Raw genomic sequence first — 18,738 nt, 5'->3', positions numbered from 1 at the left:
GCTTGGTTTCAATTGTGCATGTCATTCTATAGCTCTTTGTTTTTTGACTGTAAGCTCCTTGAGGTTAGGGATCTTTGTCTATTGTGTTCATGGTTATATCCACATGGTTATATCCACTGTGCCTAGCACAGTGCCTGGTGTCTCAGAGGAATGATAAAAGAGCAAAGCAGTTGGGAGATAGGAGTACCGTCAAGAACAAGATTAGGGTCAGTATGGAAACCCAGTGCAAGTAGAGCAGGAAACACTTATGACCTGAGACCGTGAAGGGACAGATGGGAAGAGGAGGAAAGAAAAAATCCTCAGTGACATACTCAGAACCCTTCAATGAAGTTGGCTCTCTGTTGCTCAATCTCCTGGCCTCCTTGCTCACATTCCAACACCTATGCCCCAGCAATGTAATCCAACATCTGAGAGTGCTGGGGAGACAGTGATTCCCCAGACACCTAGGAGCTGTGAGCTCTGGACAGGATGGGATGATTTCCTTACATCTTCTCTCTTTACATCAAAATATCACTGTATGCTGTTGTTCCTAATTAGGAAAACTTGAATCTAATGGCTTGTGTTTGACAATTTCTCAATAGCCCTTGAGCTCACTGGAAAGTTCCCTCTGATGTAAGTTAGGAACCCAGTCCAGACAGACACTTAAGGACCATTAAACTCTGAATTAATGAGGATGCTGATTACCATGGAAACTGCTGTCTCTGATAGCCTATGAAGGGGAGGAGGATTGGGGGCAGTGAAGTGGAAAGGGGAGGGATGTGGAAGAATGGAGTAGGGGCAGAAGCTAGGAAGAAAGAACTGGGTAGAGGAAAGGAACTGCCATTTATTACTGCCTTCCTCAATACCAGGCACTGAACTGGGTACCTGACATACGTTTGATCATCACAACCCCCTGCAAGATAGGCATTAATTCTTTTGCCCCTCCCACCTCACCAAATGGCACAGCATATGCTGTTAATCAACAAGAAGACCTATTGCAATTCCCAGTGTTTATTATTGGAAAGGATAACCTTGAACTCCCTGCCACCAAATCCTTATCAAAAGCTCAGTTGTGAGAAATGATATTCATACAGAGCTGCCTGAAAACAGGCAGCCCAACAACTACTAGAGTTGCATGGCTCTACAAGGCAGAGCATGTGCCCCAGAAGCTGGATCATAATCTCTAGGTGGGACAAGGTGTGTTGCAGAAAGGTGGAGGAGGGGTGGAGATAGAGAGGGTGGTAGGCTTCAATGCAGAGCTGGAAAAGGCACATTCCATGTTATAATAACTATGGTTTACTTAACACAAACTACAGATAGTAAAGCTCAACATTTGCAAAGCTGGTTTCTCCGCACTTCAGGCCATGAAAACAAACCCACATAACGGGGCTTGACATTCAAAGGGACCTGTCATCCCTTCTGCAGCATCTTAAAAAGCAATTTTGATTGCTGCAAACAAGCAGACTCTATGTGACCATTGCTATCATGTCATCAAAGTCCAAAAGATGCCTCTTTCATGATCAGAATAATGGTTTTCTAAAATTATCATTGCTTTGATTCATTTTAAGTCACGGTATTTAATTTCTGTGAAACATGCAAATCACAGTATGGGAGGGTGTGAAGTATTTCTATTTATTTAAAATAAGATGGGTGAAGATGGAATAGCTGCACCTTGCCCTATTCCTCTTGCTATTGCAGCTAAAATCCCTGGACGTTGTGTATAAAACAAACATAAGAAGACTCTGACAAGTGTAGAGAAAAAGGTAGGCCACCTAGTCCTTAGGATGAGAGGAAAGATGTGATTTTTGTTTTTTGCCTCATATATCCCATACTTGGGGCAGAAGAAGCCAGTAACCCAGATACGTCAACAAGTGCAGACAGAAAGAGCCCCAACTAAAGCCTTCTCTCTCTAACCAAAGGACTTAGGAAAGATCAACCTAGCAAGACTGGAAATTTTTAGACACTAACCACTCTGCTCCAACCCAAACCAGAGGACAAACTGTGGCCCTGACCCCACCCCCACTAGGCTAGCAAAGGCTAAGGGGGCAAGTTACACTTCCATCCTCCTGAGGCTGTAATGACATGTCCCAATACTCCCAACCCCCTCCTTGCTGGTGTGGTATCAGAGAAGGCCAGTTACAGAGAAGAGACTTTTATTTCCACAGGCCACACATGCACCACGTCAGCAGAGACAATGTGGGGACCCCACCTGGCAGTAATGAGTTGCCCCTCACCTTCTGCCCCTGACATAAGGTCAGAGAAGATCTAACCAAGAGTTAGGAATTTCACCATCACCCAATGATAAAGAGACCAACCTCGCATCCCAAGGGTCAGAAGAGATAGTAACAAAAGAAGCAGTAACTCTGCATTCAGACCCCTCCCAGGCAGGAAGCTATCAGTGGGAACCTAGTGTGGAACAGAAACTCTCAACCCTGTCCAGTAGTAATGAGGAGTCCCCCTTTGGGATTAGTCGAGGCCAAGTGAGAAACCTAGACTTCTACCTCCACCTGGTAGTAATGGTGTGACAGCCCTCTTCCTTACTGGTGGCAGTGTCAGACAAGGCCAGCCAAAATAGATAGTTTAAGTGAGATTCAGAGTCTCATTTATCCCAATGACATAATACCCAAATGCCCAGGTTGCAAACAAATAACACTCAAGAACCAGATGATCTCAAACTGAATTAAAAAAAGAAAAAGACAATAGACAGATGCCCAAACCAAGAAGACAGAGATGTTAGAATTATCTGATAAAAAACTTTAAATGGATCACTATAAAAATGTTTCAGCAAGCAACAAATGTGCTGGAAACAAGTGGGGAAAGAGAAAATCCCAGCAAAGAAAGGGAAAGAGAAAAAGAGAAAGTTTCAAAATAGAAATAGAAGATATAAAGAAGAACCAAAGGAAAATTTAAGACCTAAAATACAATAACCCATACTAAAACCTCAATAGAGGGATTTCCTTAGGCTGTCCAATGGTTAAGACTCCACCTTCCAAAGCAGGGGGTAAGGGTTAAGATCCCACATGTTGCAGGGTATGGGCAAAAAATTTTTAAAAATTCAATGGGCCCACTGAAAAAAATAAATAAATAAAGGAAAAAAAATTCAATGGGTAGGCTCAATAAGGAATGGAAGGGACAGAAGAAAAAAATCATGAACTTGAAGACACAACAATAACAATTACCCTACCTGAACAACAGACTGAAGAGAAAACAAACTGAAAACAAAATTAATCATGAGAATGAGAAGACAAGTCATACAATGGCAGACTATATTTGCAAAAAACAAACCTAATGAAAAGCTGATATCCAAAATACTAAAAGAATCATAAAACTGAATAAGAAAATGAACAGCTCAATTTAAAAAATGGGCAAAATATCTGAACAGACATCTCTCCAAAGAAGATATTCAGAGGGCAAGTAAGCATATGAAAAGATGTTCAACATCATATGTCATTAGGGAATTGCAAATTAAAATGAGATAGTACTATGCACCTATTAGAATGACCAAAATCCAAAATACTGAAAACATCCAAATACTTGCATGGATATGGAGCAACAGGAACTCTGATACATTGCTTGTAGGAGTGCAAAATGGTATAGACATTTTGGAAGATGGTCTGATGGTTTCATAAAAAACTAAACATAGTCTTAGCATCCAATCCAGCAATCATGCTCCTTGGCATTTACCCAAATGAGTTGAAAACTTAGATCTACACACAAAAGCCTCACATGAATGGCTTTAGCAGCTTTATTCATAATGCCCCAAACTTGGAAGCCCCAAGATAACTTCAGTAGGTAATGGATAAACACATTGCAGTACATCCAGACAATGGAATATTATTCAGTGCCAAAAAGAAATGAGCTATCAAGCCATGGAAAAATATGCGGGAACTATAAGTGCATATTGCTAAGTCAAAGAAGCCAATATGAAAAGGCTTCACATTGTAAGACTCCAATTATATGACATTCTGCAAAAAGTAAAGGATCAATATGAAGAAGCAAAAGGATCAATAGTTGCAAAGGGTTAGAGGGGAAAGAGGGCTGGAAAGGTAAAGCACAGAAGATTTCTAGGACAGTGAAACTATTCTGTAAGATATTTTAATGGTGGATACATGTCATTATACACTTTCCCAAATGAATGGAATGTACAACACCAAAAGTGAATGCTAATATCAATCAGATTTGGGGTGATAATGATGCATCAGTTTTTCATTGATTGTAACAAAGGTACCACTCTGCTGCAGAATATTAATTGAAGAGCAGAGAGCTACCTGTGTGGGGCAGGGGGATACAGGAACACTATATAATTTTCCTTTCAATTTTGCTGTAAACCTAAAACTGCTCTAAAAAACACAGTCTATTAATTTTTAAAACTGAACAGAGATTCAGGGACCTGTGAGACAACAGCAAAGTATCTAAAGTTCCTGGCAGAGTCCCAGAAAAAGAGTAGAAAAGGTATGGGGCTGAAAAAGTACTCAAAGTATGGCTGAAAATGCCTCAAATTTTGTAAGAGATATAAACCTACAGGGGCTTCTCTGTTGGCTCAGTGGTAAAGAATCTGCCTGCAATGCAGGAGCTGCAGGAGGCTGGGTTTGATCCTTGGATCAGGAAGATCCCCTAGAGGAGGGCACGGCAACTCACTCCAGTATTTTTGCCTGGAGAATCCCATGGACAGGGGAACCTGGTGGGCTATAGTCCATAGGGTCACACAGAGTCGGACATGACTAAAGTGACTTAGCACATAAATCTACAGATCCAAGCAGCTGAGCAAAACCCAAATGGGATCAAACCCAAAGAAATGCACACAAGATACCTCATTGTCAAATATCAGAAAATTAAAGACAAATAAACTCCTTCATGGATCACAACCTTGTCATGGTGAAGCAGCTTGTGTAACTCAATGAATCTATGAGCCATACCCTGTAGGGCCACCCAAGACAGATGGGTCATAATGAAGAGTTCTGACAAAATGTGGTTCACTGGAGAAGGGAATGGTAAGCCACTCCAGTGTTCTTGCCTAGAGAATCCCATGAAGAGTATGAAAATGCAAAAAGTTATGACACCAGAAGATAAGCCCTCTCAGGTCAGAAGGCATCCAACATGCTACTGGGGAAGACTGGAGGGCAGTTACTAATAGCTCCAGAAAGAATGAAGTAGCTGAGCCAAAGAAGAAATGACATTAAGTTGTGGATGTATCTGGTGGTGAAAGTAAAGTCTGATGCTGTAAAGTACGATACTGCATAGGAATCTGGGATGTTGGGTCCATGAATCAAGGTAAATTGGACATGGTCAGGCAGGAGATGGCAAAACTGAACACCAATATCTTAGGAATCAGTGAACTAAAATGGATGGGAATGGACGGATCTAATTCAGATGACCATTATAATTTACTACTGTGGGCAAGAATCCTTAAGAAGAAATGGAGTAACCCTCATAGTCAACAAAAGAGTTCAAGATGCAGTACTTGGGTACAATCTCAAATATGACAGAATGATCTCAGTTTGTTTCCAAGGCAAATCATTCAACACCATAGTAATACAAGTCTATGCCCCAACCACTGATACCCAAGAAGCTGAAGTTAACTGGTTCTATGAAGACATACAACACCTTCTAAAACTAACACCAAAAAATATCCTTTTCATCATAGGGGATTTGAGTGCAAAAGTAGGAAGTCAAGAGATACCCAGAATGACAGGCAAGGTTGGCCTTGGAGTACAAAATGAAGCAGAAAAAAAAAGGTTAACAGAGTTTTGTTAAGAGAACACACTGGTCACAGCAAACATTCTTTTCAACAACACCAGAGACAAGTGACTCTACACATGGACATCACCATATGGCCAATATTGAAATCAGATTGATTATATTCTTTGCAGCCAAAGATGGAGAACCTCTATACAGTCAGCTAAAACAAGACCTGGAGCTGACTGTGGTTCAGATCATAAGCTCCTTATTGCAAAATTCAGGCTTAAATTGAAGAAAGTAGGGAAAACCACTATGCCATTCAGGTATGACCTAAATCAAATCCCTTATGATTATACAGTGGCAGTGGTGAATAGATTCAAGGAATTAGATCTGGTAGACAGAGTGCCTAAAGAACTATGGACAGAGGTCGATAACATTGTACAGGAGGCAGTAACCAAAACCATCCCCAAGAAAAAGGACTGCAAGAAGGCAAAGAGTGATTGTTGGAGAAGGCTTTACAAATACCAAGGAAAGAAGAGAAGAGAAAGGCAAGGGAGAAAGGGAAAGATACACCCAACTGGATGCAGAGTTCCAGAGAATAGCAAGGAGAGATAAGAAGGCCTTTTTAAATGAACAATGAAAAGAAATAGAGGAAAACAATAAAATGGGAAAGACTAGAGATCTCTTCAAGAAAATTGGAGATATCACGAGAATATTTCATGTAAGGATAGTCACGATAAAGGACAGAAATGGTAAGGATCTAACAGAAGCAGAAAAGATTAAGAAGAGGTGGCAAGAATCCACAGTAGAACTATGTTAAAAGGGTCTTAACGACCTGGATAATCAAGATGGTATGGTCACTCACCTAGAGCCAGACATGCTGGAGTGTGAAGTCAAGTAGGCCTTAGGAAGCAACAGTACAAACAAATTTGTGGAGGTGATAGAATTCCAGCTGAGCTATTTCAAATCCTAAAAGATGTTGCTGTGAAAGTGCTGCACTCATATGTCAGCAATTTGGAAAACTCACCAGTGGCCACAGGACTAGAAAAGGCTAATTTTCATTCCAATATCAAGAAAGGACAATAACAAAAAATGTTCAAGCTACATGCTAGCAAGGTTATGCTCAAAATCCTTCAAGCTAGGCTTCAGCAGTGTGTGAACCAAGAACTTCCAGATGTACAAGCTGGGTTTCAAAAAGGCAGAGGAATTCAGCAACACATCATAAAGCTCATACACCATGATCAAGTTGGGTTTATTCCAGGGATGCAAGGGATGCAAATCAATCAATGTGATACACCATATTAACAAATTGAAAGATAAAAACCATATGATAATCTCAATAGAGGCAGAAAAAGCCTTTGACAAAATTCACCACACATTTATGATTAAAACTCTTCAAAAAATGGACATAGAAAGAACTTACCTGAACATAGTAAAAGCCATATATGATAAGCCTACAGCAAACATTCTCAATGGCAAAACACTGAAAGAACTCCCCCTAAGATCAGGAAAAAGACAATGGTGTCCACATTACCCACTGTTATTCAACATAGTTCTAGAAGTCCTAGCTACAGCAATCAGAGAACAAAAAGAAATAAAAAGAATCCAGATTGGAAAAGAAGAAGTAAAGCCCTCACTGTTTGCAGATGACATCATACATAGATGTATGTATCATGACATGTACATAGAAAACCCTAAAGATAGTATCAGAAAATTACTAGAGCTAATCAGTGAATTTAGCAAAGTTGCAGGATACAAAATCAATACACATAAATCACTCACATTTCTATATACTAACAATGAAAAATCAGAAAGAGAAATTAAGGAATCAATCCTATTCACCACTGCAGCAAAAATAATTAAGTATCTAGGAATAAACTTACCTAAGGAGACAAAAGAACTGTACACAGAAAATTATAAGACACTAATGAAAGAAATCAAAGATGACATAAGCAGATGGAGAGATATTCCATGTTCCTGGGTAGGAAGAATCAATATTATGAAAATGACTATACTACCAAATGCAATCTACAGAGTCAATGTGATCCATATCAAATTACCAATGGCATTTTTCACAGAACTAGAACAAAAAATTTCACAATTCATATGGAAACACAAAAGACCCTGAAGAGCCAAAGCAGTCTTGAGAAAGAAGAGTGGAACTGGAGGACTCAACTTTCTTGACTTCAGGTTATACTACAAAGCTACAGTCATCAAGACAGTATGGTACTGGCACAAAAACAGAAATATAGACCAATGGAACAAGATAGAAAGCCCAGAAATAAACCCATGCACCTATGGGTACCTTATTTTTCACAAAGGAGGCAAGAACATACAATAGGGCAAAGACAGCCTCTTCAATAAATGGTGCTGGGAAAACGGGACAGCTACATGTGGAAGAATGAAATTAGAAGACTTCCCAACACCATACACAAAGATAAACTCAAAATGGACTAAAGATCTAAATGTAAGACCAGAAACTATAAACTCTTAGAGGAAAACATAAGCAGAACACTCGATGACATAAATCAAAGCAAGATCCTCTATGACCCACCTCTTACAGTAATGGAAATGAAAACAAAAGTAAACAAGTGGGACCTGATTAAACTGAAAACTTTTTGCACAGCAAAGGAAACTATAAGCAAAGTGAAAAGACAATCCTCAGAATGGGAGAAAATAATAGCAAATGAAACAGCTGACAAAGGATTAATTTCCAAAATATACAAGCAGCTCATACAAGTCAATACCAGAAAATCAAATAACCCAATCAAAAAGTGGAAAAAAGACCTAAACAGACATTTCTCCAAAGAAGACATACAGATGGCTAACAAACACAGGAAAAGATGCTCAACGTCGCCTATTGTTGGGGAGATGCAAATCAAAACTACAATGGTAGTTTCTGACCTCACACCAGTCAGAATAGCCCTCATCAAAAAGTCTACAAACAATAAATGCTGGAGAGGGTGTGGACAAAAGGGAACGCTCTTGTGCTGATGGTGGGAATGTAAATTGATGCAGCCACTATGGAAGATGGTGTGGAGATTCCTTAAAATACTAGGAATAAAAACATCACATGGGGACTTCCCTGCTGGTCCAGTGGTTAACACTTTGCCTTCCAATGCAGAGGGTGCAGGTTCGATCCCTGATCGGGGAGCAAAGATCCCATATGCCCCATGGCCAAGAAACCAGGACCTAAACAACATAAGCAATATTGTAACAAATTCAATAAAGACTTAAGTTAAAAAAAAAATCATATGACCCAGCAATCCCACTCATAGGCATATACTCTGAGGAAACCAAAATTGAAAAAGATCATGTATCCCATTGTTCATTGCATCACTATTTACAATAGCTAGAACATGGAAGCAAACTAGATGTCCATTGACAGATGAATGGATAAACAAGTTGTGGTTCATATACACAGTGGAATATTACTCAGCCATAAAAAGGAATGCATTTGAGTCAGTTCTAATGAGGTGGATGAACCTAGAGCCTATTATACAGAGTGAAGTGAGTCAGAAAGAGAAAGATATATAGTATTCTAATGCACATATATGGAATCTAGAAAAATGGTACTGAAGAATTTATTTCCAGGGCAGCAGTGGAGAAAGAGACACAGAGAATAGACTTATGGACATGGGGAGATGGGAGGAGAGGGTGAGATGTATGGAAAGAGTAACATGGAAACTTACATTACCATACATAAATGAGATAGACAACAGGAATTTGCTGTATGGCTCAGGAAACTCAAACAGGTGCTCTGTATCAACCTAGAGGGGTGGGATGGTGATGCAGATGGAAGGGAGGCTCAAAAAGGAGGGGATATATGTATATCTATGGCTGATTCATGTTGAGGTTTGACAGAAAACAACAAAAGTCTGTAAAGCAATTATCCTTCAATTAAAAAATAAATATTTTTTTTAAAAAAGGCAGGGGAACCAGAGATCAAATTGTCAACATTCACTGGATCATGGAGAAGGCAAGTGAGTTCCAGAAAAACATGTACTCTGCTTCATTGATTATTTCAAAAGCCTTTTACTGTGTGGATCACAACAAACTCTGGGAAATTCTTAGAAATGGAAGTACCAAACCACCTTACCTGTCTCCTGAGAAACTTGTATGTGGGTCAAGAAGCAACAGTTAAAACTGGACATGGAACAACTGACTGATTCAAAATTGGGGAAAGAGTATGACAAGGCTGTATATTGTCACTCTGTTTATTCAACTTATATGCTTTGTACATCATGGAAAATACCAGGCTGGATGAATCACAAGCTGGAATCAAGATTGCCAGGAGAAATATCAACAACCTCAGTTATGTAGATGATACCACTCTAATGGCAGAAAGTGAAGAAGAACTAAAGAGCCTCTGGATGAAGGTGGAAGAGCAGAGTGAAAAAGCTGCTTGAAATTCAACATTCAAAAAACTAAGATCATGGCATCCAGTCCCATCACTTCATGGCAAATAGAAGGGGATAAATGAAAACGGTGCCAGACTTTATTTTCTTGGGCTACAAAATCACTGTGGACAGTGACTGCAGCCATGAAATTGAAAGGTGCTTGCTCCTTGACAGGAAGGCTGTGACAAACCTAGACAGCATGTTAAAAAGTAGAGATATCACTTTGCTGACAAAGGTCCATAATAATCAAAGCTATGGTTTTTCCAGTAGTCATGCACGGATGTGAGAACTGGACCATAAAGAAGGCTGAGTGCCAAAGAATTGATGCTTTTGAACTGTGGTGCTGGAGAAGACTCTTGAGCATCCCTTGGACTGCGAGGAGATCAAACCAGTCAATTCTAAAGCAAACCAACCCTGAATATTCATTGGAAGGGCTGTTGCTAAAGCCTAAGCTCCAATACTTTGAGCACCTGATGTGAAGAACATTGGAAAAGACCCTGATGCTAGGAGAGATTGAAGGCAAAAGAAGAAGGCAGCAGAAAATGAGATAGTTAGATAGCATCACCGACTCAGTGGACATGAATTTGAGCAAACTCTGGGAGATAGTTGAGGACAAAGGAGCCTGGTATGCTACCGTCCAAGGGGTCACACAGAGTCAGGTGCAACTTAGCGACTGAAAGACAACAAAGTCAAATTAAAAATGTTGAAAGCAGAGAGAGAAACAACATCCTATCATCCTAACAATCATGGAAAATAATTCAAAAGACAATAAATTTATCATCAGAAACCATAAAGGTCAACAAAAAATGACATAACATTTTTCAAGTATCGAAGGAAAAGAATTGTGAATTCACCTACCTCCAGAGAAAATACCCCTAAGGAATGAATAAAGGGGAAATCAGGACGTTCTCAGATGAAGGAAAACCAAGAGAATTTTTTCAAAGAGACCTACCTGAAAGAATGACTGAATGATGTTCTTTGAACTGTAAAGATAAAGGAAGAAATTCTAGAAAATCAGGAAGGAAAAAAAAAAAAAACATGATAAGCAAAAGTATGGTAAATAAAATGGACTCTCCTTCTCCCCTTGAGTTGTCCATTATGTTTGAAGATTGAGGCAAAAATTAGAAAACTAATATGGTTTTCAATGTACACAGAGGACACAAGACAGTTGTATTGCAAATGGGTGAGGGTAAAGGGATGACAAAACCATAGATTTTGGTAATACACACATATGTGTGCACACAGACACACACACTATAAATGTACCTAGAGCAACCACTAAAGAAGTTATACAAAGAGATACATTCAGAAACACTATACATGCATACCTCATTTCATTGCACTTTACAAATACAGCATTTTTTACAAACTGAACGTCTGTGGCCACCTTGCATTTAGCAAGTATATTGGCCCCATTTTTCCAACAGCATTTGCTCACTCCATGTCTCTGTATCACATTTTGGTAATTACAACATTTCAAACTTTTCATTATTATTATATTTGTTATGGTGATCTGTAATCAGTAATCTTCAATATTATTATTACAGAAAGATTATAACTTGATGAAGGCTCAGACGACGGTTAGCATTTTTTACCACTGAAGCAATTTTAAAAGTAAGGTATGTACATTGTTTTTTCAGACATTATGCTATAGACTACAGTATAGTGTAAACATAACTTTTATATGCACTAAGAAACCAAAAAATTGGTGTCACTCCTTTATTGCAGTATTCACTTTATTGTGGTGATCTGGAATGAAACCTGCAATATCTATGAGGTATGCCTGTAGATAAATCAAAATTGAATTCTAAAAAATGTTCGAGTAATCCAAAGGAAGAGAGGAAAAGAAAACAAAGAAGCACAGAACAAACAGAAAACAAAAAGTTAATGTCAGACTTAAGCCCTAGCATGTCAATAATTCCCTTAAATGTAAGTGATCTACATACACCAGTTAAAAGATAGAGAGTGACAGAGTAGATTAAAAAACATGACCCAACTACATGTCATCTACAAAAAAAGTCACTTTAAATATAATGATATTGGAAAGTTGAAAGTAAAGGGATAGAAAAATATATATCATGCAAACATTAATAAAGAATGGTTACATTAATATCAAATAAAGATTTTAGATCAAATAAAATTACTGGAGACAGAGGAGGCATTACATAATGATAAAAGGGCGAATTCACCAAAAAAAAAAAAGCAATCCTAAATGTTTAAGATTTGCAACAGAGGTGCAAAATATGTGAAGCAAATCCTGATAAAACTGAACGGAAAAATAGAAAAACTAGAATTACAATTAGAGACTTCAAAACACCTCTAAATTTAACAGAAAATCAGGAAGGATATAGAAGTCAACAATACTATCAACCAGTGGAATCTAAACAACATGTATAGAACACATCACCCAACCATAACATAAAATACATTATTTTCAAGTGCCCTTTGAACATATGTCAAGACAGAACATATTCTGGGCCATAAACAATACCCCAAGGTTAAATCAGAGTAGGCAATGGCAACCCACTCCAGTACTCTTGCCTGGAAAATCCCATGGACGGAGGATCCTGGTAGGCTGCAGTCCATGGGGTCTCGAAGAGTCGGACACGACTGAGCGACTTCACTTTCACTTTTCACTTTCATGCATTGGAGAAGGAAATGGCAACCCACTCCAGTGTTCTTGCCTGGAGAATCCCAGGGACAGCAGAGCCTGGTGGGCTGCTGTCTATGGGGTCGCAGAGAGTCAGACACGACTGAAGAGACTTAGCAGCAGCAGCAGCAGCAAGGTTAAATAAATAGAAATCATAAAGAATGTGTTATCTAACCACAAATGAATCAAAGTAGAAATCGTTAATAGAAAAATAACAGGAAAATCTGCAAACACTTGGAAACTAATACTTCACTACTAAATAATCTATGAACCAAACAGTCTCAAAGGAATCCCACAACATACTGAATGAGAATGAAAATACAATATATCAAAACTTGTGAGATACAGTTAAAGTAGTACTGAGAAGGAGATTTATGGCACTAAATGTATATACCTTAGAAAAAGAGGAAAAGCCTGAAATGAATCATCTAAGCTCCCACCTAAAAAGAACAGTGACCTACACCCAAAGCAAGCAGAGAGAAGGAAAGCTGAGAGCAGAAATAAGTGAAATTGAAAACAGAAAAGCAATAGGGGAAATCAGTAAAACTCTGATTCTTTCAAAAGATCAATAAAATTGACAAATGTCTAGAAAGACTGACAAAGAACAAATAATGTAAGAGGAAAGACATACATTACTAACATCAGGAATAAAGCAGGGAAAAGCACTACAGATCCTATACACATCAAACCATAATAATGGAATACAAAGAAACCAACTCTACACACATAAATTTGATTACTTAGATGAAATAGACCAATGCTTCAAAAAAACACAAACGATCAAAATCCACCCAATATGAAATACATAATTTGATTAGCCTCGCAACTATTAAGGAAAATAATTTTGTAATTTTAATGCTTCCCCAACAGTAATTTTTTGGCTCAGATGTTTTCACTGAAGAATCCTACCAAACACTGAAAGAATTAACACTGAGGCTACATAATCTCTTCTAGAAAAACAGAAGAGGAGGGAACACTTTAAAATTCATTTTATAAAGCTAATATTACCCAAATAGCAAAACTAAACAAAACAGTACTGAATAAGAAAACTACAGGCAAATCTCTTTCATGAAGGTAGGTTTTTAAATCCTTAATAAAATATTAGCAAATAAAATTAAGCAATGTATATTAAGAATTATAAATCATGACCAAGTTGAGTTTATTCCAGGAATGCAAGACTGGTTCAGTACTTGACAATCCACCAATGTAATCCACCATGTTAACAGACTAAAGAAGAAAAATCACACAAACAGTTCAATTGATGCAGAAAAAATATTTGACAAAATTTTATGCCCATTCATATTTTTAAAAACTCTCAGAAGAATAGAAACAGAGGGTAATTTCCTCAAGTTGATAAAGATCATCTACCAAAACAAAAGCAAAAACCTTACCGCTAATAACATACATAATGTGGAGAGATGAAATGCTTTGCCCAAGACCTAGAACAAAGCAAGTCTGCCTACATTCACCACTCTTATTCAATATAGTGCTAGAAGTTATAATCAGTGCAACAATAAGGCAAAAGAGGAAATGAAAGGATATAGATTGAAAAAAATGAAATAAAACTGTCCCTATTCACAGTTGACATGATCCTCTACAAAGATAAGTCCAAAGAATCTATGCACCCCTCCCCCCCAAAAAAACCCACCTAGAAATAGTCAGTTGAACAAGGTCATAGAATACAAGATGAACATACAAAAGTCAACTGTATTTCTACATACTAGCAATGCACATGTGAACACCAAAATTGAAAATACAGCACCATTTACAATCACTCAAAAAATGAAACGCTTAGTGTAAATCTAACAAAATATGTGCAGGACATAAATGTTGAAAATTATAAAATATTCATTAAAAATCAATGAAATTTAAATAAATGGAGATACAAATACATACCCAGGTGTTCATAGATTCGAAAAGTAAACATAGTAAAGATGCCATTTCTCCTCAAAATTATATATGGCTCTAACATGATTCCTATGAAAATCCTATCAAGATTTTTTGTAGATATAGACAATATTATTCTAAAATGTATATGCAAACACAAAGGATTTAGAATAGCTAAAACAATTTTGAAAAAGAATAAAGTTGAAGAAAGAGTCTAACTATATTCAAGACTTATTCCACAGTAATCAATACTGTATAGTGTTGGAGGAGGGATAGACACATTGATCAATGGAACAGAATAGAGAATGCAGAAATAGATGTACAAAAATATGGTTAACTGGTTTTATACAAAGATGCAAAACCAATTCAATGGAGGAAGCATAGACTTTCCAGAAAATGATGCTGGAGCAATTGGACAATCACAGGTAAAAGAATGAACCTTGGCTTAAATCTCAAACTTTACATGAAAATAAACACAAAAGAGACCACAGATTTCAATCTAAAACCTAAAGTTGTAAAACTTTTAGTAAAAAAACAGGAGAAATTATTTGGGATCTAGGGTTAGACAAAGAGTTCTTGACATCAAAACCATGACTTATGGAGGAAAAATTTGATAAGCTGAACTTTACCAAAATTGGAAACTTTTGCCTGAGAAACACCAAGAGATAAAAAGAAAAGTTACAATGTGGGAGAAAATATTTGAAAGGCACATATCCAACAAAGAACAAGTATCTAAAATATAGAAAAAACTCTCAAAACTCAAGGTCAAAAAAAAAAAAACAGTTCAGTTATAAAATGGGCAAATAACAAAGATTTAACCCAAGAGGATATGGCATAGAAGGCAAAAGGGCACATGAAAAGATGAACATGACTAGCCACCAGGGAAACACAAATTAAAACCACAGTGAGATGTCAATACACATATATCAGAATGACTAAAATTAAAAAATTAAGACAACATCAAATGCTGGTGAGGATGCAGAGAAACTGGATCCTGTATACACTGCTGGTGAGAATGCACAATGGTATAGCCGCTCTGGAAAATAGCTTCTTAAAAAGCTGAACATACACTTATAATATGACTCAGAAATTGCACTCCTGGGTATTTTCCCCCAAAGAAATGAAGACTTGTGCTCAAAAAAAATATGTATATGGATGTTTATAGCAGGGGTTGTAACAACCCAAAGCTGAAACAGTGTATACATGCCATGGAATACTACTTAGCAATAAAAAAGACTGAAGTTTTTGATACATGTAACAACTTGGACAAATGTCCACTTCTCTCATTTGTAATAAGGAGAAGGTTGTCTCAAGAGCCTTTTGGTTTGGGAATTCAAGATACAGGTGAGCAGAGTGGGGCAAGACGGGAGTATATTTGAACAGTTTAAGGGTTTAATTTCACTTTATTTTTTAGAACTTGTAGAGATTCAGAATAATCGTAAGTAAGTGGCTTGACAAATGCCAATTTTTGTGCTTCGTGGGCATCCTAAGGAGCCCATTTTGGAAGCCTGGAACTGAGGAGAAGGGGAATTTAGGGTGGGTGCATTCTGTTGGCACAAGCGGAAGTCTGCTTAGCTGTAGTGAATGAGTCAATGAGAGTGGCTGTTGGTTTCTCACACCGAGATGGGACAGGGTGGATTTGAGGCCTAAACTGAAAGGACTCTGTGTTCCCAGGACCATAAGGAAATGTCTTTGTTCTGACACACAAAATTAAGTGTTCATCAGTCAAGGCAACGAAAGAACTGGAGAGAGACAAGTTGCCTCCAGAACACTAGGAGCAATGGGAAGTCCAGTGTCAGAGCACACTCAGCTAACAGTATCTGTCATGTGATTCTCAAGCATGACCAGTTGTCTGCCTTGTGTTCAGGCTAGGACGTGAAGTAGGCAGTTAAGAGTCTGTGAAAACTCTCCACAAGCTCAATAGTCACACACCACAGTACAAAAGCGGGACTTAAAAGCGGGAATTAGAACCCAGCTCAAAATGGAAGCACCCGTTGCTATGGGGCCTAATGCGGGCGTATGAAGGGTCTTCCAACAGCCAATCCTAGTGCCAGACGTGTTCACGAGGCGTAACCATGGAGAGACGTTGGCCAATGGCAGAGAGGACCGTGAATAGGGTGAGAGCAACCGGCGCTTGAGGAGAGCAGAACGCAGTGGCCAGGGGAGGTTGAAGAGCTCTAGCTAGGTTGGCGGTAGTACTTAAGCTGCCACCAAACTTCTCGTCTGCCATTAAAGATCATGGAAGATTCAGGGAGTGAAAAACAGCGGATGTTACGACGCCACCACCGCGAGAAGAAAGAGCTACAGGCCCGCATTCAGCTCATGAGGAGTTCGGTCCCCAAGAGCGACAAGAAGAAAAGAAAGCAGTTGCATCTCGACGTGGCCCGCCTTGAGGCCGAGATGGAGCAGAAGCACCAGCAGGAGCTGGAGAAGTTCCAAGAGGATTTCCCTGGTATCAGCAACCTTGATTCTGTCACTGAAGATCTAGCCAAGATGGATCTTGAGAACCAGCCTCCGCACCTCCTCAGGGCACAGAGAAAGCGCGAAAGAAGGGTTGCCCTCGAGAGAACACGCCAGGAGAGGATTGCGGAGGTTAACATGGAGTATCTGGCCAGCTTCCGCCAAGACGAGGAAGAGAAGCTCGGCGCCATCCTGGAGGCCAAGCATCTGGAGATGAAGGATATGCCGACTGATAGCCACTGCGTGTATCGTGCCATCCAAGACCAGCTGGTGTTCTCCGTAACCGTGGAGAGCCTGCGGAACCGCACTGCCGAGTACATGCGGAAGCACATCGATGATTTCTTGCCTTTCTTCAGCGACCCCGAAACCGGTGACGCCTACAGCCGCGACCGCTTCTTTAGCTACTGTGACGACATCGTGTCCAGTGCATCGTGGGGAGGCCAACTGGAGCTGAGGGCCCTGTCACACATCCTGCAGACCCCCATCGAAGTGATCCAGGCCGACTCGCCAGCCATCGTCATTGGAGAGGAGTATACCAGGAGGCCGCTAATCCTGGTCTACGTGCGCTACACCTGCAACTTCGGGGAGCACTACAACTCCGTGAAGCCGCAGGAGGCCGGCGCCACTGGGGGCGCAGCCCCTCGTCTCTTCTAGGCCGGCCTTTGTCATCGCTGTGGCGGTTGCCACCGGAGCCGAAGCCGCCGCTACCAAGTCTCCCTCAGTAGACTGTTTTCTTTTTTCCTTCGGTTTTCTTGTTTTTCGTTTTTCGTTTTTTTTCTTCATTTTACTCAGAGCTCACCCCTCTTCTCTCTGCCCTCCACCCGCTACCTACCCACCTCGCTCTTCTATCCCCTACCATCTTCCCTGAGTTGCTTCTTAAGAGATCTGTATAGTCCTCCCTGAGGGGAGTGAGTTTGTCAAATTTTCACTTCTTGCCCTGAAAGGTCTCTCTCCCCACCACCCCCCAACCCCCCGTGAGAATTGGTCTTGTTACAAATAACTTTGAGGTTCAAAAAATGGCAACTTGGTTTGATGCATTCTTCACCTGGGGGGCGGGGGTGGAGCGAAAATCAGTTTAGCTCAGAATCTTCCCATTGTCCTGTGAATGTATTAATTAAAGGAGCTGATGTGATCAAAATGATTTGTTTTGAGAATGACTTTTGCTTAGTTCTTTGGGGAAAAAATGTACTGTGCACTGTTAGAAAGGGTTGCTTTTCCCTTTACCTGGGCTACTCAGGAGATGTCTCAAGTTACAGACAAGACCTCCTCTAGTATTTTGCTTTGTTTTTTCATAAAACCTTTCTTGGTTGCAAATTAATTGTAGTTTAGATGCTTGCTGAATTCTAAATAATATCGTTTGTTAAATTTGGAAGTTAAATGTAAGCATTAACTATAGAAAATAGATTTACCTAAACTGATAATCTAGATAAGATTTGCTCTAAGATGTGAAAGATCTCAATTTAATTTCCTTTATTAATGATAGGAAAGGATGTGACTTTATTCAAGTAGTTGATCTATTTTATTATATCTGCAATTGGTGTGAAGTAAAAAGAAACAAGCTGATAGGTAGCTTAACTTACTGTGAGGGGTGACATCTGAACTAGTAAGTAAGTTTCCTTTATTCTCAGACATAAGAGGGTAAAACTTTATTCAAGTAGTTGGTCTACTTTGTTCTATCTACAA

The 18,738-nt window shown here is 39.2% G+C and overlaps 1 protein-coding gene across 1 annotated transcript; it reads left to right on the top strand.

The window, feature by feature from the left end:
- The first annotated feature begins 16,833 nt into the window (after positions 1-16,833).
- Positions 16,834-17,709, top strand: OTUD6A (OTU deubiquitinase 6A). The gene has a single exon (XM_043458001.1). The coding sequence runs from the start codon at positions 16,834-16,836 to the stop codon at positions 17,707-17,709; it is 876 nt and encodes a 291-aa protein (XP_043313936.1).
- Positions 17,710-18,738: the final 1,029 nt, after the last annotated feature.

The sequence above is a fragment of the Cervus canadensis genome, chromosome X (genome assembly GCF_019320065.1).
Source record: "Cervus canadensis isolate Bull #8, Minnesota chromosome X, ASM1932006v1, whole genome shotgun sequence".
Lineage (NCBI taxonomy): Eukaryota > Metazoa > Chordata > Mammalia > Artiodactyla > Cervidae > Cervus > Cervus canadensis.
This window is presented reverse-complemented; position numbering and strand designations above follow the sequence as displayed.

Coding starts and splice junctions, on each gene's coding strand:
- OTUD6A (XM_043458001.1), top strand. CDS start 16,834: ATGGAAGATTCAGGGAGTGAAAAACAGCGGATGTTACGACGCCACCAC.